We start from the raw sequence: 25,296 nt of genomic DNA, 5'->3' as shown, positions 1-25,296 counted from the left end.
GAAAGTTGCATTGCTGGCCTAAACCAAGTTTTAGGGAATCACCAACTACCCGATCTGCTTGTACTAAACAGTGCATTCAAAATTGGCCACAAGGGGAAACTGATGAAGATGAGCATTCCTAGAAGTACGGGCAACTATCTATTTTACTACAGCATTGTTTACAAAAATAACATCGGGTGACCAATAATTTCAATCTAAATCAAACAGTTTCCAATTATTTAAAATGTTCTTTATTTTTTTTTTAAATATCCCTGGATTGCCTAAATAAACGATTTTCTATTTTTCAGCTGACATGAAACTTCTTACTCGTAAAATGTCATTCCTTGATCCATTGTCACTGAAAGTAGCGCTGAAGGATGTGGTTTGCTATTTGTCTCTCTTGGAAGCTGGACGGCCAGAGGATAAACTTGAATGTAAGTTAAACTTTATTTTTTTGTACCCGCTTTTAAGTCAATCTATAAAACTTGTACTCTGTGCACTGCACACGTACCTATTTTTGGTTTTTGTTAAATACAACTCGTATGTAGTTTCCTCTTTTTTCCATTTACGGGAAAAGTTAAATGAATTTTTTCACTTTTTGGTTCTCCGCACTCGACACGAATGGCATGTTCTTTAGAAGGATCTCCTCTGTCCGTCGTCGCGTCGAGGTGTTCGTGAACGTATTGCTTTGTGATTGAGTTTTGAAATTAGTTTGGTTCTTTTATATTCCTTCTTTGTTTTGTTTTCCAGTTATGTTTCGATTGTACGACACGGATGGCAATGGGGTATTAGATACTGCGGAAATGGATGCTATTGTTAGCCAAATGATGTCCGTAGCAGAATATCTCGGATGGGATGTTAGTGAATTGAGACCGGTAAGTGTTCTGTCACCACTATACGAGTATATTTGCAAATGATGCCTGAATTTATGTTCTATTTATGTTCTATTTGTATAATTTTTTGTTTATTATTAAGACAATTATTTATGTACATTGCTGAATTCAATAGTCGGACAACATGATAAGCAATTAATAGTTTTTTTTTGAATACTTATCTAGAATTTGATTTTCAGTAAGATTAATGAACTGGTTTCGTAAGAAGCCGGTAAATGAACATTTTTGCTGTGTGTTTCTGCTTAAATCATCTTGGATTTTGGAAAACTTTACTAAGAAGAATGAAAACGTTGTAAGCTGTTTTTCTGTGTTCAGCCAAAGATGTATCAAAACAAGTGTCTGTTTGCAGCTTTAAGAAAATTTTGGTTGGTTTTGCAGTTCATTTGTTTCAATTACGTACAAATAAAAATGCCATTTAACTCGAATCAAGTATACATTATTTTTTGCAAATTTGTTTTCCATTTCCGCGCCGACGATTTATCAATTTAGACTTTGTAACAATAGAGAAAATGACTTGATTGTCACCTGACTATCAATGAATATTTCAATGTTTTTTTTATATTCCAAGATTATGAAAAAATATTTTGAGAATTCACAAATTGTAACTATAAATTATAACTTCTAGAAAGACACTGCATGATCTAAAAACTTTATTGATATTTGCTTAAGGGAATATAAGGTCTTTTATTTGAAAAAAAAAAACACATGAACATAACTCCTCCATTTTGTAACCAACTGTAAAGATTTTACATTTTTTTGTTGGATTTATAACTGTCCAATATCTCGTTTCGGATGCTATTACTCAATATTGAATAAGATATCAGCCATTACTTGAACTTCAAAACATAATGAAGACAACATACACTATACGAAAAGAGTCAGATTAGTACGACCAGTCATGTGAAAATCTTAGAAAAAAAGGCATTTGCATTGCTTAATTTCTTTAGAAAGTTCAACATTGATTCAATTCGAATTGACTACATCAACACCTCAAAACAGTTTAAAATGTTGTGCAGAGAAAGAAAGAAAACCTAGACACCACGGAGTTTTGGAAACTAAAAAAAAATAAACGGAAATAAGGAAGAACCGTTATATACATTTTTATATAACGGTTTTGGAAATAGGAAGGGTACTAGAGTCGGTTAAAGATTTAAAAGCAGCTGGCACTGACAAAATTCCCGCAGAGTACTTCAAATATACTTCCACCGAATTTAAGTAAAAACTGGCGAAAGCACTCAATATCATCTTTAGTTTTGCTGTACATCCCGATTTCTTCGATGAGGCTATTATATGGCCAATACTTAAGGTGACCCAAACGACCCAGCAAACTATTGGGGAATATAATTTCTTAATGCAAATTTGAAGATTTACACTTCAATACTAATACTAAATAGAAGGCTTATTAACTGGGTAAATTTAAACAACAAACTGAGTGAGTTTAAGTCAGGGTTTCAGAAAGGATATTACACAGCCGATAACATTTTTATTCTTGTATGTATAAAACGAAACAAACTCAACTGTAATGCTAAACTTTATATATTTTTCGTTGACTTCAAAGCTGCATTTGATACAGTTGACAGAAAAACGATATTTTATAAACTTCACAACTTAGGTGTACCATCTAACTTTGTTAAAGCACTGGAAAAACTTTACAATCAAACGACAGATAGTTTTCATAATAGATGTAGCAAATCAAAAGAGATCCAAATGAATCGAGAACTACGTCAAGGATGCAATCTCAGCCCATTTATATTTGCTTTATTTCTTAATGACTTGGTTGATTGGCTTCCTTGTGGAGTGAAGTTTGAAAATAAAAGTAATTATGTATGGTGATGACATTGTCATTTTGGCAGTCTCCAACTTCACATCAGCTTAAGATCAAAAGGTCATATAATTATTGTAAAAAATATGGTCTGGAAGTAAATTATGCACAATCTAAGAAAACTGGAGATATGATGGAGTAGTATTGGAAGTAGTTAAGGAATATGTTTATCTGAGAATGCCTCTCACATTTAATTTGAACATGAAAAAACACCTCAAAGCCAAGGCCGATGCTACTAGAACAGAAGAAAATGTGCAATAATAACAACATATCAACAAACGCCAAATATGAAGATTTTAACGCAACTGCAAAAGCAGTTCTGTTTTACGGTGTTCGGAAATACGAAATTGTTGAAAATTTGCTTCAATTCTTCCTTAGAAAAGTATTTCTTCTCCCTCTAAGTACGCCTAAGTACATGTATCATTTTTAAACGGGGCTTTTGACACTCTTTGTATCAACATTAAGACTGAACGCAGACTATTTGATACAGGTGATTAATATGGACCGAAACCGATTGCCAAATATTATGTTGAGAAGTGTTTCGAAACACTGAATTCTACAAGGATTGGATTGATCTTGCTGCGAATTGTGGTATTATTCTAGAACTGAATGGAAGTACTGGTTTCCACATGAAAAAAGCACTGTACGAGTTCATCCAATCGATCGACGAAAATGAAAGGAACACATTCACAGAAAAGGCGAGAACATCTACGAAAAAGGACATATATTCAAAACTTAATTATAATCTAAATGAACATAATTATTTTAGGCTCGATTTTTCAGGAGAAATGTTGGAACTCTTTTTAAAGTAAGAGTTGAACTTCTTAACCTAAATTGTATGCCGCACTGAAATGATTTTGTTGATATTTGCTCCTTATGCAATATGGGAGTGAACGAAAACACTATCCACTTTATCGGTGTATTTCCAATATTAAAGTAGTAAATGAGACTCTTTTTTGGAAAAAGTCATCTAATTGACAATGAAACAATAAGTTAACTAAATTGAGAAGATTGGTTGCTGATCCAAAAATATACCACCGAGGCGATGATCTATAGAAGAAAAATCATAGATACAATTTTTTAAACTACCTTTTTCTTGTATTTTTGTGTCAACTAAAAGTCATGTTTTTCTTTGGATTAACTAAATAAACTTGAAGTAATTTTGTTTCGACTGAACTTAAAGTCACAACTACTCTCCTTTTTATTGTTTGATTGAATTAAAAGTAAATTATGCTACAAGTCAATAAGTACCAATTACTTGAAAAAACTAAAAATTGTATGATTTTAAATTGAATATAAAATTAAATAACATTTTCACTCGGGCAGACGACATTTTTGTCATGCCTTATTATTTATTCCTTAAACCAAAAAATGTATGTCACAAGAACCTTAGATAGATAAAAGTATCTTTCTATCTATCTATTGAACAAATTATCCTGATATATTTAACTGAAATGCTAATAAGCTTTAACGTTTTTGATTAAAAAATGTACATTTAAGCAAAAACTTTCCATCACAATTCATTCTAAGAATATCACTATAAGAAGATTTGTTAATACTTCACTAAAATTGCATATCAGCTTAACTTATATTTCTTATATGTTTATTGCTATGTGCATAATATTATGCATTTTATTTCAAATATATTGATTTAAAAAAAAATTAGGTATACCATATTTTCTTGATTGTTTTACTTGAACCTATCTTTTCCTTTGATATGCTTTTTAGGTTCATTTCTTAAAAAAAATTAATTGTAGGTAGCAGTTCAAAATTTGAGTGTTCACTTCTTAACATTTTTCTGCAATCACAAACAATTTTATATTAAAACAAAATCTTTGAAATTATAAGCGAGTATGACCTTGACAAATTGTTGAACGTATTTTAAGCAGGTTTCAGAGCAGGTCATTCAACAACGGATCACATTTTCCCCATCCAAAATATCGTAGATTAATACGCAGAAAATGGGAAAAAGCTGTATTCAATATTTATTGATTTCAAAGCTCCTTTCGATAGTATTGATCGAGGAGCATTATTTTATAAATTAAATCTACTGGGGTTATCCTCTAAGATTTCTAACGTACTAAGAAAACTTTACGATAATACTACATCAGCTGTATGGAACGGTGAACAAATATCGAATGGTTTGAAACCAATAGTGGAGTGCGTCAAGGATGTCTTTACCAAACGGTATTAAAATTGCAGGACTTGTTATAAAATGCCTCCTATATGCTGATGACGTCGTTTTGTTTCCAGACTCCCCAGAAAGTAGAAATGAAAGGTGGTTTCTAGATGGTAAAAATGTTGAAGTTGTGAATGAATTTACTTACTTGGGAATGATTCTCACACCCCAACTCAACCCTAAGCAACACTATCAAAGTAAACTGAAGAAATCGTTATCTGCTATAAACTCAACCTGGAAAAACTTGTTTAGGAACGCAAATGTTGCACATAGTGTCAGATTTAGAGTGTTTGATGAGGCTCCGAGAACTGTAATGACACATGGATGTCAGGTATGGGGTATCAGCAATATGACGAGGTTGAAAAACTGCAACGGCTCTTCTTAATAAAACTATTTAGATTACCAAAAACAACACCTGCTGCTGCTTGAAACAGGTCTTCCTCTTATTTTTATTTTCACCTTGAAAATGGACTTCCTTGGGAGATGGAAGATCTCATTTGTTGCATTAAGGGAGAGCTTCTTGACTTAAATTACACACCAATCAACTTTTTGCCCTCTCTGTAATTTACAAGAACAAGAAAACTCTTATCACTTTTTAATAGTGTGCCCCATTCTAAAAGAAATAAGATTTGCATGCTTTAAAAAGTCAAAACTAAGCTAATCAGACTCTATAAGTATCTTAAAATGAAACAACTGGAAACTTCTTGCCCAATATTGCATTGAAGCCCTAAATTACAGAAAAGATTTTATAGATTATCAAAAGTTTTTAAATGTATCCATTAAGTATTTTTGCGTACATATTGTACAAAATAAAAGCAATTTTTGTATTGCAATTTATTTAATTTTATGTTTATATCTTTTTTCTTTTATTAATAAAAAATTTCTAATTGTTAAATGAACAATGTAAAAATAATAGCAAAGCACATCAAAAAGCTTACTTTATTTTATTATTATTGTTGTTGTTGTTGTTCTTGTTGTTGTTATTATTATTCTCCTTACTATGCTCTAATTGGCGACATACTTTTTTAATTTATAATTAGGAAATACTAAAATAACATTAAATTATAATACAATTTAAGTGTGATAGTTCATGGTTCAAAAGCATATACTGCATAAAGTTTTTTACCAATTAATATTTCTTTATAATACTTAAAAATAATAAATATACAAAATCAATCATATAATAGTCAAATATAAACATGTACTATATTTTCATATAAATATGTATCTATAAGTTAGTTTGAAACAGTCATAATACACAAATGTAATTATGTTTTCAGATACTGCAAGAAATGATGGTGGAAATTGACTATGATGCTGATGGCACAGTCTCCCTAGACGAATGGCAAAGGGGAGGCCTTACAACAATACCACTCCTAGTTCTTCTTGGTAAGTTCACACCACGCTACATACCCTCGTCGCGCACATCGTTGTAATGAGGTTAAACCTTTTTGCCTCGTCATCGACATGATAGGCGAGGTAAGAAGGCGATGAGAGAAGTTTCCTTTCCATTTCCTCACCAATTCTTCTTGTCATATTATTTTTGTTATAACATATTTTGCTCAAAAGGACACTTTTCTATACAACAGTTTACTCATCATTTTAACTTATTTTTATTGTCACTCCTTTTGACAATTTAACCTCTTTTTTCTTTCGCCTTACATTGTATTTGTTTTTTATTGTGTTCGTTATTTTGCAGGAGTGGATAACACAGCCCTTAAAGAAGACGGAATTCATGTGTGGAGGCTGAAGCACTTTAGTAAACCTGCATATTGTAACCTTTGTCTGAATATGTTAGTTGGCTTGGGAAAGAAAGGGCTTTGTTGTGTGCGTAAGTAAAAAAAATTATTTTTTTCCAACTTGCATATTTTTATTACTCACTTCACTGAAGTGTAGGTATCTACATGTTTAATAATATTTACCTATGCATTTGTATATACCTAAACCTAATAAAGAAAACTTTGCTCTGAGAGAAGGTTTTTTACAAATTTGTTTAGAGTTGATACCTGGCACAGTTAAGTTAGAAATGAGGTTCATGTACGTAAAAAGAATTTTTCACCATTTTACTAGCACTTATACATTAATTTTAACTTGTCTAACCTTTTCTCTATCTTGGCAAAAATCGATGAAATTAATATACGCTGATAACGTGAAAATGTTTTGAACGGACTGCGGATTATTACAAGATGATCTGCTTCAACTTTGGGATTATTCGTTTAATGTTGAATATTGGCAAGTACAAAAATATGTATTTTACAAGCAATCATAATGTGCTTAACTATGGATACATGTAAGAAACTACGAACTTAGAAAAACTCTCTAACTTCTCAGAACGAATTATCATTTTGGAGTCAAAGATATTACTACTGATCATATCAACTATATTTTAAAAAAGCTAATAGAATTTTAGGCTTTATAAAAAGATTTGGAAGGAATTCCGAGATCTTTATGCCCTTATAAAACACTATATGTAGCATATGTCAGATCAGTCCTTGTATACGGTTGTCTAATTTAGGCCCCTTGTTACTCCACTCAATAGGAAGACTTTCAGGTGGAAATTCTCAAGGTTTACTTTACGTTTTTTCACGTGGCTTAGCTTAACCTTCATATCTGGATAGGCTAAAACTAATAGGTCTTCAATCCCTAACCAAACACCGAAAGTATTTGCTACAATAAATTATTGTTGGAAAACGGAGTGGGTTCAATTTATTTTTATACGTTTTGTGTCACTTCCACTAAAAGGTTTTGCCAATATAACTTGACCGATCGAGTGCCGATTTGAACAAATTTTAAACGAACATATACAATCCAAATAATTTTCATTCAAATTCTGTTAATCATAATATCAAATTCAGTAGTTTAAAATCCATTTCTTTCTCAATTTATTTAAATTCTTAATTTTGTGCTTAATATTTTTATCAGTAATGTTCAACGTATCGTTTTCTTCGTTATTATTAATATTATCATTATTATTTGAATAAAAACATAAACCGTCTGCCAGAAAATAATTTTATTAATTTTAATTTGCTTTAATAAAATAGATAATTGGTAGGTTTCCAATAGATTTCTTGTTATAAAAAAAAAAATTATTTGTTGTTTTACATTCGCTCAAACATTAACAAATAAATGATCTTTTGATAACTATTGATTTTTGCGCTTTAGTTTACGTTTTTATAAATTCATATTATAAATTGTTTTAAAAGTTTGTAAATTAATATTTTTAGGAAAACAGAATTTAAAAAAAAAAAAGAAAAGGTTGAAAAGCTTCTTCGATAATTTAAAGATGGTCGAAGAACATGAAGAAATTTGTCCACCCAACTGATCCTTTCATTACACCAAACATTTGTTTTAGAGAAGTGGTAGACCTGAACGATGCGGAATCTAATTCAAGTTCAATATTTCAACCCTTGCTCTGAAAATTGTACCTATAACTCTCGCAGGAAATCCATTATTGAAATAATTTGTCGCATTAGTATTTAAGGAATGGCTTAGAATTCTATATATTTCTCTCGTTGACGATGATGAAGACATTTATTTTCATCAACTTTTGCGATAACATTCGAAAAGATATCTTTCCAGTTATCTATGTATGTTAAACTCATTCAGTTCAAGAGAAACGTTATGCAATCGGTCAAGTTGAGTCCATTCCTTAAATGATGATGCTTCTGTTCGCAAAAGAACTTTCATGATAGATGTGTAAAGATTCAACTTGGTTAACTCTTTACTCTTATTAGAAAATCTGCATGCAATTTCAAATTTTTGATATTATTCGGTGCAATTGCAGACTCAACATGAATTGCATTGGTTGGAGTCAAATTAGGTAACCGAAATAATCTTTTGAAAAACAGGCGTTGTATATCAACTCAAATTCTTCAAAATAGGTGTGAATAAAAACTTCAGTACCGACAAGCAAGTGTTAATGGTTGCTTGAAAAACTCGGTATTTACATCCTTAGTATGGTTTTGTTTGAGAAGAAAGTTGGCCACATTATATTCAGAGCTACTTTAGCTTTTTTACTCTAACGCTGAACATGTTTATTGAAGCTTCCGTTATTAGACATCAACACTCCTAGATTATTGAATTACTGTACTATTTCAAAAGGTAAGAACCACCTTTCTTCTCTCACCTTCCACAACTCCGTGCCTTAAATACCATTATCTTTGTTTTATCTGAGTTTATGTTAAGGTCCCAGATATTGCAGCACGTTTGAATCCTATTGATTTGTAGCTGGAGAGAAGATGGGTTATCTGCTAGCATAACCAAGTCATCCCCGTAAAGAAGTACTTTTATCCGAATATCAGAAAAACAAACTCCACGGGTAAATCATCTGAAATATCATCAATGTAGAGGGCAAACAAGATTGGGCTAAGGATACATCCTTGGGTAACACCTGCAGTCGTTTGAAACCAATTTGAAACCTCGGCTCCATCCCAAACTGTAGCATTAGTTTTGCGTACAAATTTTTAGTAGGTACTCAGAAATACCAAGTGAGGCCATTTTGTAACTAAGTGCTTATCGATTGACGGTATTAAATGCAGCTTTTAAGTCGATAAAGCACCTTCTTTTTTTCGATAAATTTGTTAGCAATACTCGATAAAGCAAAAATATGTTCAACCGTTGAAAAGCCCTCACAAAAACCAGTTTGAAACATACTTAAGCGTTTGTTTGATTTCACCCAATTGATAAGTCTTTTGTATAGGTTTCTAGCAAATACTTTTCTAATGGAATTCAACATTGAAATACCTCAGTAATTCTCAGGTAAGCAAGCATTACATTACATAAACATTAAAAATATAACAGCTTTACTAAAACTCGTGGGAATGCAAGCAGAATCGTACAAGTTGTTGTAAAAAGAGAGAAGATATTGCTTTTATTTAAAGATGACGTTTTTAGAAATTCAACGGGAATCCCATCAGTTCGTGGGGACTTATTGTTTTTCATGCTTAAAAGAGAAAGTTCCAGTTCATCAAGGACTATTACAGAATCAATCAAGTTTTTTTTGTTAACTTAGCGTTAGAATTTAATGTAATAAATAAAGAAATAAATAAATTCAAAAGTTATGCACGTCATAAGCTGAGTATAACTTCCATCTAATAACATGCCACTAGACAGTAACTTACTTAAACCTTGTAGACAGTATTCAAAGAAGAGTTTCTAGTGTAATGTTGTCGGGGATGGAGGGGACCTACTGTTGAAGACGAACCCGAAGGACTAATTTGAGAAAGCACTTTTCATGACAAGAATTGCTCTTGGAGAATTTGTCAATTCCTCTCAAGAGGCAATACCCGTGAAAAAACATGACAGTCTAACTATCTCGCCACGCGTACTACCCTCACCTTTTTTACAGTTATTTTAACAGACCATGTTTCAGTAAACAGGGCCGTCCCGCCACCTTAGGTAAGTTAGAAAGCAAGTTCTAGTGAAATATCTAGCTGCATTACTCCAGTGGAAAGGTTTAGTTACTAGTGCATCTAAAATGTGTTCATAACATTAAAGGTTAAACATAAATCATCAAGCGTACCCTCATTATTTAACAAAAAAATTTCATATATTCAATTAATGAAATAACCAAATTCTTAAATATAGTCACCAATTCAATGGAAATAATTCTCCCATTACTTAAGCCATTGGTCCTTAAAATACATTCTCTGACTGTAAATATATCCATATGGTTTGTTTTGACTCTTGGTTCTCATGAATTACCATACATATAACTTTCATAAATATATAAAAACATGCACCATTTTAGATAAATAATACAACAGTTTTCTGTACTGCTAAAAACATCATTACGCATAATTTATTTTTATAGACTCTATTAAATACAGTTTAGCATTTTTATCGTTTTTGATTTTGAGTTTATAAGGCGTAGTATTAAATATTACTGGCTCAAAACATTCCATAAGAATCTAATTATCGATTTTTATTGGAACATGTTAAACCTCTCATGTTTCCAAATTGAAATTTAAATATTTATTCTTAATTCCGGATAAGTAAAATACCTTGTTCCGCGGATTGAAACCTCAAGTTTTTCATTCTTATAGGAGTCAAACATTTTCTTCATTCTTTGGGTTTTGGTTGTTCTTCCTTTTGTCGTTGTTTATTTATACCTACATACCTATAAATCGAAGAACATCCGCCCGTTATGTCACAGGAAGATGACTTTTTCCTAAGAAAATATAAAGAATTTGAACTTTTTTTCATTCATTTAATTAAATATTAATTGTTTTTTTCTTATTTCCCTTCATTTACAGTATGCAAATATACAGTACACGAGAGATGTGTACAGCACGCTCCAGCATCCTGTATCACAACCTACGTTAAATCAAAGAAAGCCAAAGGCGGGGGTGACCTCTTGCATCATTGGGTCGAAGGCAACTGCTATGGGCGTTGTTCCAAGTGCAGAAAACGTATAAAGGCGTACCATGGGATAACAGGGCTAACATGTCGATGGTGTCACATGATGGTATGTTCTTAGAACTTTAAAACTGTATTTAAAGCTCCCTCTCTTTGTGAATACTTGTAACGAGCATATTTGTTTTGAAGTGAAAGTATGGGTGTGTTTCAGTGTTCGTGTGTGTGTAAAGTAAATTTCGGTAACTAGCTTTTGTTGATATTGTTTCTCATAGAAGTGTTAAAGAGGTATAAAGGAACGAACACCTATTTGGCCCTTTCCAGGGTAATCGGTAATTCAGATTGCAACACGGGATTCCTGTGTATTTTTGCAAATTGATTTAAAAACCCTTTTTTCATTTTCTCCTTATTCTTCGTAAGACTTTTTTTATTTAGATTAAGACAAGGTGAAGTGAGAGTTTCTAATTTGACAGAGATACATTTTATAGCGAAAGCAATTTCTTTGAAAATTGTTTCCGGTTGAGGATATTAAGCCTAGATAAAAGATGTCAAAGACAAATTGTGATACGCGTGCTTTCTTTATTTAGGTAATGTTTTTACTTATCTATTTGACACACGTAAATATACAAAGCTTGAATATGAACCCTCGCGCTCGGTTTTATTTTCAATTTAAATAGATAGAAGAAATTTTATTTTTCGTTTAAGCTCAAGGTAAAGTTTATTTTCTAAAACATAAATACTCAGTAATGGCAACATCAGACTTACAGTTTTTTATTTTTTTTTAGATTTTACACACATACATATTTTTTTACTTGCGACATATAGGAACTATATGGCAAGTTTTGCATTCGTGCAAAATTTCGAACTCGAGATTTTAATCAAACATGATATTTCGATGGTAGAGAAGTCGAAAAAGTGGGTTCCGCTATTCCGTCCGTCTGTCCTGTCTGTACAGCCAAGACCATTGGGTCGATTGAGTTTAAACTAGGAAAATAAGGTTTTAAGCCGATTCGCTTTATTTTTAAAGAACAAAATTGACAAATTGTATATATAAAAAAATAATTTAAAAAAAACCGCTCTAACGACTTTAAAAAAAATTAAAAATGAAGGGTTTTTTATAAAATTGCATTCAAATTTTTGAAGAAAAACCTATTTTTCAGATAAAATTTCGAATCTTAAATTAGTTTTTTTTTTATTATTTTACTTGTATTAAATGTAACCCCTCCTATCTCACACTGCTTGAGCCAAAAATAGCGCATTTTTTTGACAACATTTCAATTTCATTCTTGTCTTTTATCCAAATTAATGCATCTGGTACATATTTATTTATTTGTATAACTATAAATATTGTAAATACCAACGATGTCCGTGTAGCGCCATTGCATCGGATTAACGAATATGATATATTTAATCAAAAATCTATTTTAAAGTGTCTATCAAGAAGTATTATCTTGGTACCTTTGTAAAGATGATTTTAAAATATTATTATAGAGCCTGACAGTAAATAACACATGAATAGCAGTTTCTTGTACTTCTTCGTATGCTTGTTCTTTTAAAATTTAAATGAGGTTGCGATGCGACCCACACTGATAACTTCCCATCCCGTCTGTCAATTTTTTAAAAAAGTTTTTAGTTGAATTATTCTTAAACAAATTTAAATTACCAACACTATTTTTTAATTTAATTTATCAAGAAATAGTTTAGTTTGAAAATTTATTTTTGTTAAATAGATTTTTAGTCGAAAACAAATTTTTAACACTTTCAGTAGCATTTCTTAAATTTTTACTAAGTGGATGAATGAAATTAAGTTGCGAAATATCAAGAACCGAACATTAAATTTGCCCACTATTTCTTGTAGATTTATTTTTTTTATGAAAACTGTGTTAGACTGTTGGATTTTTATAAAAAAAAACTAATGAACATTGAAAGAAATAATTTCTGTGAAATAAAAAAGTTTGAGGACAATATTTTTAATTTTTGAAAAGCTATTTGAGTCAAAAATCAATTATTACCAACTTGTGTTAAATTTTCCTTTAAGTTTTTATTTTGTGTACAAAAACTGTCAATTCGATTTGTCTCAAAATTTTCCAAAATCGTTTTGGAGATAAAATCATTTTGTATTCGTAAAATTCTGGAGGTTACAATTTTTTTTCAGTTTTTTTTTTTATGTATAAAAAACCCCGTTAATTGGATGTTTTTCAAGAAATATACTAGTTTGGTATAAGTTTACAATATACTATATAAAATTTAATTCAAGTCTCTAACGTTTTTGGTTCGTAAGCAATTTATGCATCTTTCTGCCTTATTATCTGTATAAGAGAATTTATATCAATTCGATATCTTTTCTGGTTCTTGTGCTATGGACGACGAAAAAATGTCGCGAACGTACGGACTTACGATAGTACGTACACACGCACACACGCACAGACATCTTTCTAAAAATCTTTTATTTCGACCCTAGGAACCTTGAAACGTCGAGAATTGTCAAAATTTTCAATTTTACAAATCTGACCCATTACAATAACTTCCTATGGGAAGTTAATAATCGTTTGAAAATTGGTGAACAAATTGATTGATAATATTTAAACCAAATTTATTTAAACATGCTTACATACATACTGTTTTCAATTATTAACTTATATATTATTGGGTATTATTTTGTTTGATATTTCTAGCTACACAACAGATGTGCTTCGTCTGTAAAAAAAGAATGTTTACTCGGTGAGTATGCTGATTTAATTGTCCCGCCTACTGCAATCTGCCCAGCTGTCCTCGATAGACAACGATCAGTTAATCAATCAAATAGTTTTAAGGTATTCCAATGCATTTTTAAAATAAAACAATGTTTTTTTTGTATCTCAACTTTAATGAAAAAAAATGTTTAAATCGGAAACACTAACAATTTCCTTCTATTTGATAAAAATATGTCTGTGACTGAATTTTGTTTGACTAACCTATTTTGAAATGTATTTATATTTACCATCAAAGTCATCTCAAACACAGGTTACACATTTTCAAATAACACCATCAGAAACAGGATGTCCGCTTCTTGTATTCGTCAATCCAAAAAGTGGTGGACGACAAGGCGATCGTATATTGAGGAAATTTCAGTATATGCTTAATCCACGGCAAGTGTATGACTTATCTAAAGGTGGACCCAAAGAAGGTTAGTTTTTTTTATATATAAAATTAAAAAACACTTAGTTAAAGATATTATTTTTAAATAAAAATGTGAATTCATTAATAATTAACACAGGTCTGCACAGTTTCAGCAAATTTGATTTTTCTAGTGTTTCATTAATAGTCTTTTTACTCATTACTTAAAGTTTAAAATTAAATTGCATTAGCCTTTTTTAACAGTCAATAATTTTGTTTTGATTGGTTTTTAAAAATATTGTGGTGATTTAAGCAAAGTTTAGACGGGTGTCCATTATGTTCAAATAAAGATAGTTGGGGTTAAATATGAAATCAAATATTCATAAACTCTACTTGCACTTCATAGGACGTATAGTTGAAATTTAACTACACTATGATTTTTTTTTTCTCGAGATTTACCTAAATTATTTGTTCAAAGCTAAGATTAAAAAAGGCATTTGTCTTTGAGTCTTAAGCAGATGTTTACCATCTCCTCGTTTATAAAAATATTAAAACATTTTAAAAGTCATATTACATGATGAAAACAAAATTAAAAAGGCATCTGGAAGAACTAAAAATTGACCTTCTGATCTTCTAAATTTTATTTTATTTGTAAATTTTGTCTTTTAAAATTAAGTGGGTTCAGGCAAAGATTAATACTGAATCTACTTGGTGCATTATTTTGTATGTCAATTGGAGACACATTAACAGACAATAGTAAAAATACCATACATACATGGATTAAAATAATCAAAAAAAAAAAATAATGGCATTTTGTCAGTCGTAATAATTAAACAAGACAATAAAATAACATTATAACTTACATGTAAATATTAACGTAATCTTTTTTGCACGGTTTTAATAATTTTAGTTGAAAAGAATTTTGTTATTTATGGAAATTTTAAATGAATCTTACTCAAAGTTAATTTAATCTTGCTTACCCAAGTTAATGGAATCCGCACGACATCAAAAACCTTTGCAAAAGAGGAGTTGATTTTTAAACCGAATATTGTTCAGACTTATGTTTTTATTATCATGATTACAACTTTATACAACATCCATTCAATTATGTTGACTTGTCCAACAAAATAAACACTGTTTTCTTCTTTTGTTTCCACATGTGTACTCTATGGCTAATTCCAAACAATTTAAAAAAATACACATCCACAAGGGCTAACATTGTTCAAGGATTTGCCAAGTTTTAAAGTCATTTGTTGCGGTGGTGATGGCACGGTTGGTTGGGTCCTCGAGGCAATGGGTATGGACAGTTCGAGCATTGTTGTTTAGTCATCTTCTGTAATTGATTTTATTTATTTTCAATAAAAATTGTTTTCATCTTCCTTATAATTCCAACTTTTATCTGCTCCTTGTAATACAGATTCTATTCAACTGCAATCACAACCAGCCATTGGTGTGATTCCATTGGGGACAGGGAACGACTTAGCTCGGTGCCTGAGATGGGGCGGCGGGTACGAGGGTGAAAATATACCCAAGCTAATGGACAAGATAAGTAGATCGACTATTGTGATGCTAGATCGATGGAGTATAGAAGTGACTAATTCTGGACAAATAGAAGAGATTTTAAGGCCAAAGGTAAGTGGTGGATAATTATTAATTTAGGTAGGGTAGGAGCTTTCTTTTTTTAAAGGGGATTGAGAAAGGACATTTATTTCCTCTCTTAGTTAAATAACATATGGAGCATATGACATCGAATAAAATTAATGCGGTATTATGAAGTGCCTGCATATGTTTTCGTTGATAGAAAAAGTTGAATATTATAATCCATGAGTTTGAGTAGATATTCAAAATAAAAAAAGTGTTTTGTGAGTCGTGTATTCTGTATTTTAATCGTGTAAACAATTAGAACAGCTAGGAAAGCTATAGAGCAGAATTAAGATAACTTGTTTAAACTTATCGTATTTGTATAATGAAAAAACAAGGTCTCGGGTTAATGTCACAAAAAAATACAATCTACGTTTTTATGTTAAAAAAAATAAATTCAAAGTGATCAAATTTTAAAATGTACTTATACAAATATCAAAGGAAAGTAAACAAGGAACTGTTTTGATTCTAAAATTGAGTACATGAAAAATGTTAGTTAACATCCAAAACCAAAATTTCAACGACAAATATGGCTGCATACATAAGTCAATAACATACAGACATGTAATGTACAAATAAACATGTTATTATATCAAATAAACAGGACGTTTGTTCCATCACATCACATCACAACAGGTTGTCCAATTAAATTGTGAAATTTTTTAATTTTATTTTACAAAACTGATCTACGAATTATATAAGACTTAAGTATAAGATTGACAATTATTACCAACTGAACTTCTGATAGGTTAGGTTAGGTTGAAGTGGCTGTCGAAGAAGGAAACGGACACACTTAGAAACGCTCAATGAAACCAGTTTGAGTAACTTACGAAACGTGAGAGGCTGATTTATGCTGATATGATTTAGATCGTTTAGATCGTAAATGAAGAATTCTCCTAGGTAATTCTTGCGTTTTCGAGCTAGAATTGTTTCCTCCTCTTCCTCGTCCATACAGCTTATGCAAAAGTCATTTGAGAATACGCCTAGTCACGTGGCGTGCTTTCTAGAACGTGCTAGAACGTTTTAAATCCAGTGTTGGCCAGATGTTTTTTGTGACCTGACACGTGGTGATGTTGTTCCACCTGGTGCCTGCCCTCCTCACAGCGTCTTGCATTAGCAACATTTTAAAAGTAGCGATTGGTATGCCAGTGTGAGCCAAACGTGGTAGGATGGGCTGCACAGTACCGTTCCTGGCGAGTTAATCTGTCTTACAGTTACTTGGCCCGGCACCCAACAAAGGTGAATATTAAACTGTTGTTCCATCTCCATTAGAGATGATCGACAGTTATGGACTGTTATAGAGTTTGTTGAGACAGAGTCCAGTGATTTGAAAGCAGCCTGACTATCTGATAAAATACGGATATCAGATATTGATATCACGTTTTCTTTAATCCAAGGCAACACTTCTTTTATCGCCAAAAGTTCCGTCTGGAACACGCTCCAATGATTGGGAAGGCGGAATGAGAGACTTAATTTCCGTCGTTCAAAGTGCACACATCACCAACCCCTTCTTTCGTTCTTGAACCATCTGTATAAAAATAGATTGACTCATCTTCCAGGAATGTCCTATCCTCCCAAAAAGATCTGAGAGGTATAGAAATCTAGAAATTTTTGTCGAATTGCAGTTGGGGGATGGTGTAGTCTGTGTGCTTTGGAATTGATTCCTTATACCTAAGAATTACGGAGTTGTTAGTCCACTGCGTAGAGTAAGGTATCCAGTGCCGCAGATAGGATCGTGCGAAGAATCCGCTTAAACATAGGCTAGCTGATTGTTGGACTTTATTTAATTTATCCCGGTTTATTCCTTTCTCTAAAGCAGTCCACCATATTGCCACACTGTACATTAAAATCGGTCTGATCACCGATGTGTACAGCCAATGTGTGATTATGGGTTGTAAGCCCCATTTGAGAATTTTAATTGGATTCCTTTAATATAGACAGGGTAGAAAAATGGAATTTTGTATCTCCTCAAAAATAAGACTAAAAATGTTTTGTGTGGGTTAACACCCAGTCCACATCAATCAGCCCAAAGTATTAGTCTGTCTAAGGAATTTTGTAAGAGTTCTTTTAAGGTGTTAAGATGCTTTCCTGAAACTGCTATAGCAACGTCGTCCATAGGCGATCACCCTGAAACCCTCCACATCCAGACTAGTTAGGATTTTATTCACCACTAAGTTCCATAGGAGGGGGATAGAACACCACCTTGCGGTGTCCCCCTACTAACGAATCGTCGCGTCTGCCAGAAGAGTTGCCCAGCTTTAATTTAATTATTCTGCTAATTAGCATTAAATGAATTAACTCTCCAAGCGAACTCTCTACGTTTAAAAATGTTAGTACAGATGTGAATGCAGATGTGTCCACGTTGTTTAAGGCACCTTCGATGTTGAGGAAAGCAACCATAGTGAACTCTTTATGATGGAGGTATTAATCGATGGTGAGTACTAAGGTGTGTAATGCTGTTTCCAACGATTAACCTTTACAGTAGACATGTTGAGACGAAGACGGGAGTCTTGTATCAATGGATTTCAATCAATATTTCCAAGGTCTTAAGAAGGAATGATGGTAAACTTATAGGTCGTAGATCTTTGGGATTGACTTGCGAGCATTTACCTACTTTGGGTATAAAAACAAATTTAACTTCTCTCCATGCCGAGGGAACATGGACCAGGTAAAAAGAGCTGGTATAAAAATTGCCTCAAGGATGCTTCTGATAAGTCTGAAACAAAAATGTTAAGCCTCCTTAACACAAATTAATTTTTAATGAGAGGCCAAAATCAATTTTTTTTTTATATGATTATATTTGTATTATTGAATGACCAAATATGTGATTATAATTAGTAAGCTTAAAAGCTAAAGAGTTTATTTTACATCATTTTTACTTTTTTCGGCAAAAGTTTAAATAAAGTTTCATGAATATACACTGACAATCTTATGTAAATCTATTTATATCGAAACGAGTACACAAAAATAAAGAATCACTTTTTTTAACTTATCTTTAGTTTTCGCTCTTAGACTCTTGGGCTACATGGCCATTGAAGCCAATTGTCTAATTTAATTTACAATTTGTCTTTATCAGGTCACTCTTCATTCGAATATGCAAAAAGTTATTGAATTATCCCAGCGGGTTATTGTCGAAAAGTCTGTTATTGAATCCTACGAAGAAGTTCATAGCAACGGTACGAACACCACAACCAATGAATTCACTAAAGAAAACAATATGCGGAGCATATCAATGTCCACAATCCAAACAACCAAAACCCGTGAAGAGCACAGCCAATTCAGAAGTACAAGTCCTCCATCGTCGCTTTCTCATTCTCATCCTCCTCATCTATCATCACTTCAATTAAAGCCACAGGAGGATACAACAGAAGATATACACACAAAAGACTCAAGCAAAACGGATGCAGATAATCAAAATAACAATCAACAACCAATGTCAGGATATCCATCGACAACAACATCACCAATGGCGTTCGCTGTCAGCAGTCTCACAATACCATCGACACCAACAACGCCAACAATATTCGATGCAAATAGTAATCCTCAAATGCCACCTTTAGAAGTGGATTTAGGAGATGGTAATGGCAACATTCCACTGGCCACCTCCGGGAGCATTCAAAGCATTCCAATTCAGAAACCAATAAAAGTTCAATCGGAAAAAGATTGCTCCGCTCCATACAACATCATCAATAATTATTTCTCTGTTGGAGTGGTAAGTACTTTTTATAGAAATGTTAAGATTCCTAGACAATTAATTTTATATATTTGTTAAGCTTGAGTGTGATTGTGTGAATATGACTGACCACTACGAGACCAAAATTCGAGGCGTCTTACAAAGTCGCTTGGATCGCATTTGAAACCGTTTTGTTCTATTCTCTCGAATATTATCTCGTAGACTGAAATGTTTTTAATTTTGGATACACCAATTCATGTAGCATTTTGTCGTTTCAATGACCATAGACATACAGAATTATGCGTGGTGTATATACTTAATTATCGTTCAATAAATGGTTTCATTGATTTGGTTTGTAGTAAAAATATCATTCTTGCACTTTGATATTGTAATGTGTATACACTCTTTATCTCTTTTACTATTTTATATCGTGTTATAGTAGAAGAAGGGCACCATCTAGTGATTAAGAGGAGAACTCGCTTTGTTAAGCATCGAGAACATGCAGCGCCTACAAGAACCTAGAAGGGGCAACACTTAGTGATTAAGAGAACTTGCTTCGAGAATATTCAGCGCCTACAAGAACCTAGTAGTTTCTCAAACCGATTTGAGGTACATAAATAAGCGCTCGGGAGCGAAGCGGTTTATTATTGACTGTAAACTGCGATAAAGTTAAGACTGTGTTTGAAAAGTAATAATTGAAAGTGTTCAACAAATAAGTTTGGAGCGATTTAAATAAAATAAATGTGCGTTTTATTTACAAGAAGTGTGAATAAGTTTTAATTATCGGACCAAGCCGAATGTTTCATTGGTGTCATAATAATTGATTAAAACTTATTGAGAATAAAAACAGTGAGAAATGATTGAACTATTTTGTGTGAAGTAGTGAATTAAAAAATAAAAACAATGAGTAAAGTTTTGAAAGACTTAAATGTCCCTGAGCTAAAGGGCAAACTAAGCAAACGTGGCTTAAGTGGGACAAGCGTAAAAAACGAACTCGTTAATAGGCTGCAAGAATATCTGGATCACGAGCAGCAAAATGAAGACCCACTTACGTTTGCTTTCGAATTAGAACGAAAAGTGGAAGAGGTTAATGCAAACGTTGCGAGAGAAGTCAATGCTCTAAGCTTTGATGGTCAGATTCCGTGGTCAATCTACAAGAAACAGCAGCGTTAACAAACGGCTGGGACGATCGCGAAAAATACATTGCTCGTACGATAGCTTTAAGAGGATCTGCTGCTGAACTCCTACAAACCATCCCAGCAGAGAAGAGTGGTGACTTCACAGTTCTGGTAAACGCAATCGAACAGCGGTTTGGGAATAGCCACATGGCAGAAGTCATCCGAGTTCAGCTTAACAATAGGACGCAGAAAAGATGCGAAACTCTGCAGCTGCTTCAGGCAGATATCGAGCGATTGGTTCACCTGGCATATCCAACAGCTGGTAACGAGATAATAAATCAACTTGCTGTTGAGCCTTTGTGAGAGCTGTGGGCGATATAAATCTCCAAAGGGCTATCCAAACTGCCGGAAAGCGAACACTACCAGAAGCATTGGTTTTCGCTCCGACGGACGATGGAAGCTGCAGAACAAGCTTCTCAAAACGTGCATCGCGTAAGAAAATTAGAAGTCCAAAAATGCTCTTGTCAGAAGGTTACTGTGGATTAAACATGAAAATCATTTAAAGAATTGTAGCGTTGCCTTCAAGTCAAAAGTTTTGATCTAGAACATTGAAGTATGATCTTTGTTGAAAGCAAATTATGTATCTTTATCATCAGCTCCAGATAATTTTTTTAAGGCATCATTAGTTAATTGTTCCTCTTAAGAATAATCCTTCTTAAAGCTATACTCAAAACATTGTAGATTAGTAGCCTTTTTGTTTAAAGTTTGATAAATTTCTAAAAAGAATAAATTAACTTTTGAAAGTATATCAGAAATGAATCGGATGTTTTTATATTTAATATTTTTTTTTACATATTTCCATAGTATTCCAGTCAATGAACGAAAACAATTGCCTTCACCTCAAAAAAAAATCCAACAGTTTTGAAACTTGGCACACTTACTAAGGAATGTCTGGTGTTGACCCACGTCTTTCACGTTTTTCTCGAAAGCTATTTGTCGTATCAAAAGTGATGTTCTACAAAACTTAAATTTTATAAAAAAAGCTACCATAATTTCGTTCGAATCTGTTATAGTTTATAAAATAACTCTAGCGGCAGTGAAGGGAATCATATGTTTTTTTGGTTTTTCGGGTTTAATGGTGAAAACTATTTGTCGTATAAAAAAATTATTAAAAAATTATACTCTGCAAAATTACTCTATAGTCATGTAAGGAAAACATGTGATGATTTTTTAAACACTTTGATGACGATTGTGTATCTAAAACCCTAAAAACGTTTCTGGAAACTTTATACTACAGAAAAAGAACATTGAAAATAGAAAAAGGAAGTGCATCGCAATAGGGCATAACATTATATCAGTTGTGTCTCCCAGAGCATTCATGTCTCCAATACTAAACAGCCTTGTTTTTTTATATACAGAAAGCTTGGTTCTAAGAAGTTGGTAAACTTTATATCCTTATAGCTGTATTCTTCATACTATGAAGCTCAGTTGTTGGAGATATCAGCTATTTGCAACACGCTGCATCTACTTCCATCTTCCATAGGAAAAGAAACTGACACACGAAGGCAAAAGCTGAAAAACTACGTGCTAAATCAACTGGAAAACTTCGAGTACTTCCTTTAGTTTCCTACTTAGTTTTGGAAATGTCAATGCGTGTTCTGAAGAAATGTTACAGCCCAACCATATGAGTATTGGCATTTACGATGTTCTAGGATGGAAAGGATACATGCACTCAATAACAACAGGCTTGTTTAGTGCAAAAACTAAAATCATTCCTCTTTCGTTCAAAACTCTCCATCGTCCGACTTTAATACACTGCATTGCACTATACTGGAATTTTGTGTTGCAAATTTGAACAAAAATGCCTGGTGGTAACATTTCACCACCCTCTTTATATACAAAGTAAAGAAATCTTTGCGCAGCTTCATCTGAGCCCCGTCTATCAAAATGCGTAGTCAAATATATATATTGTTCCGTTGAAAAGATGCTGCAAGGAAAAGCTTTCTCTAGAGCAGTTCGTGTTTTAATACTTACACTGACATCTTTAGCTAATGTAATAATGGAACAAGTCGATATAAGCCAACATGAATTAGAGGAAATCCAAAATATCATAAATAATTTTCTTGATGAGTCTCCCTTGTTATGTTCACTAAAACAAAACCCTCATTTGATCCAATAGAAAACTACTGAGAAACTACAAACAAATCTTAACAAGCTTAAATCTAATGGACCAACAGCAGCCTTATGGATTCAGTTGTTTAATATAATTACATTGCTTAAATATTTTATTCACGCTTAACTGTGTGAAGAATATGATTCCATATTTCAATGCCGCCGGACACTTCTCGTACGCCGAATGTCACCTGTATTTGCAGCACATGATAAAACTGCCTTCTGTGATGCAAGAGGGTTGCTTTACTATGAGAAGAACTGAGAGATTTTGGACAGGGGTCCAAATGCGTGGAGTGAAGAGTAATGGGTTCTAGGGCTGACTGCTACTCATGAAATTTTCTCATCTGTTAAAGAATTCACTGGCGTTCTTTTTCTACAACTGAGCAACATGAAAATAAGGGTAATACAGACATTGCAAAGCTGTCAAATTTTTTTCAAAGTCATCCCCAATTTCCAGTTACAAATGAAATCATGTCAAGCAAGTGGTATCGTTGGAGATGATAAAGTAACTTGGTACAATGCTTATTCTCTAGGCATGCAGGCTATGAGCCATATGAAAGCCCAACGAGTATCAGAAGTAAGGAGGGACATACAAATTGAATACTACATTTTTTTTGCAATTACAGATACATATTTTTAGCAAATTTAATAAGCTTTCGATTCGTGTAAAAGAATCACATGTTTTCCTTAAATGTCTATAGAGTTAGTTTACAAACTAAAATATTTAAAATATTTAGCTTTAATTTTGTAGAAGACTATTTTTTGAAATGACAAATAGTTTTTAAGATAAACCCTAAAAACCGAAAAAACCATATGTTTCTCTTCACTACCGCTAAAGTTATTTTATAAACTATAACAGATACGTAAAAAATCATGAAAGCTTTTTTTATAAAATTTAATGAACTTTAATTTTTTGGGTCATCGCCAGATATCCCTTAGTAAGTGTGTCAAGTGTCAAAACTGTTGGATTTTTTTTGGGTAAAAACCTTTATTAACTGGACTATAGAGTTTAAATTGACTTAGTATATATTGATTAAGTTGGCTGTAATCTTATTAATCTCTTCATTTTGAAAGCCTAGTTCATATTCTGGATCGTAAATTATACCTGTATGCTATATATTTTCGAAAATTGCTTACTTCTGAACTAACTATTCCTAGTTCTAGTAAACAATAAAACCAGTCTCATCACAGAATCTAACACAACAATATATCTTCACCAAACATACATTATTTCATTAGTAATTTTGCCTTTTCCGAATCTTACAATGAACAAATTTTAATATTTGACGTGTCGGAAGAGATAAACTTTTCTGTAGACATTGCAATTTTGTTCAAACATAAAATAATAAGTTCTTAAAAATGCTTTATTAAAAAAATTAGTTCAGTAACGGGATATTTTTTGCTAACAAAAGGAAACTTACATGGAGATTCTTGAGTATGAGAATATTTGGCATGAGCTTAGCTTTGGCATGTACCGTGCGGAATGTTTTGTGTCAGGGGCTAGCCAACTTGTAATATACCTGACAACATGTTTATGTGATTCTTGGGAAACCACTAAAGCGGAAAATTTTGTTCCGGTCGGCATTAAAACATATTACTGCTTTTGAGATATGCAAAGTCAAAGAGAGAGTTATCTGAAGCATTCAACCGGCTCCGGCATACTTTTCACAACAAAAGTTAAAATAAATAAATTAACTCCTGCAATAGTCCCCTGAAAACTAGGGCCTAGTGACTTACAACTCTCAACCATACCTGTGTGCTTTCAGTTCAGCCATAGGAATTCAATGCATTCTATTAAAATGGAGCTTCCACCTCACGTTTCGTTTGACAATCGTAAGGAAAAGAACGCAATGTTACTCCAAACGAAAGCTCTAGTTCAATTATCTGAACATTTGCTTTGTCTGACAGCTAAACAGCTGTGAAAAAATGTCAACAAACAAAATATTTGCTCTTTGGATTGATGAAATAAAATAAATGTCATTCATAGCAACCTCGAAGCAGGCCTCGCAAGAAACAATACCCGATTTTTATTATATTCTTATAAGTAAAAACTTTTTCATATTTAAGGTCTGAAATTTTATTATAGAAAATGTATGTCTCTTTTGTGATACATGTAAAGGCAGAAACACTCGACAAATGTCAAAGTAATCCCAATGTTAAATAACTACAAATTAAGATCAAATATACCATTCCACCAAGTGTTTTTTCCCAGTTCCTTATGAGCGAAAATTCATAGTTTAATCATTTCTATCTTGTTAAATATCGTGTTTAAAATGAAACTATATATTAATGTGCAAACATCAAAATATTCATACTCAAATCGTGAATAAAACCAAAATAAACACCGAAATAAAATGAATAATGGAATT

General features: G+C 32.5%; 1 protein-coding gene across 4 annotated transcripts in view; it reads left to right on the top strand.

Annotated features, from left to right (window-relative positions):
* Positions 1–25,296, top strand: part of LOC129949023 (diacylglycerol kinase 1) — a 140,498-nt gene that overhangs the window by 90,236 nt on the left and 24,966 nt on the right. For 3 of the 4 annotated variants that reach the window (XM_056060218.1, XM_056060215.1, XM_056060217.1), the window contains 10 exons: positions 288–413; positions 730–854; positions 6,154–6,262; positions 6,573–6,704; positions 11,128–11,339; positions 13,903–14,040; positions 14,216–14,393; positions 15,534–15,620; positions 15,741–15,955; positions 19,041–19,676. In XM_056060218.1, the coding sequence (XP_055916193.1) occupies positions 288–413; positions 730–854; positions 6,154–6,262; positions 6,573–6,704; positions 11,128–11,339; positions 13,903–14,040; positions 14,216–14,393; positions 15,534–15,620; positions 15,741–15,955; positions 19,041–19,676 (1,958 nt within the window). The remainder of the gene's footprint in view (positions 1–287; positions 414–729; positions 855–6,153; positions 6,263–6,572; positions 6,705–11,127; positions 11,340–13,902; positions 14,041–14,215; positions 14,394–15,533; positions 15,621–15,740; positions 15,956–19,040; positions 19,677–25,296) is intronic. The other variant, XM_056060216.1, reaches the window with a different exon arrangement.

This window comes from Eupeodes corollae, chromosome 3 (genome assembly GCF_945859685.1).
Source record: "Eupeodes corollae chromosome 3, idEupCoro1.1, whole genome shotgun sequence".
Taxonomy (NCBI): Eukaryota; Metazoa; Arthropoda; class Insecta; order Diptera; family Syrphidae; genus Eupeodes; species Eupeodes corollae.
This window is presented reverse-complemented; position numbering and strand designations above follow the sequence as displayed.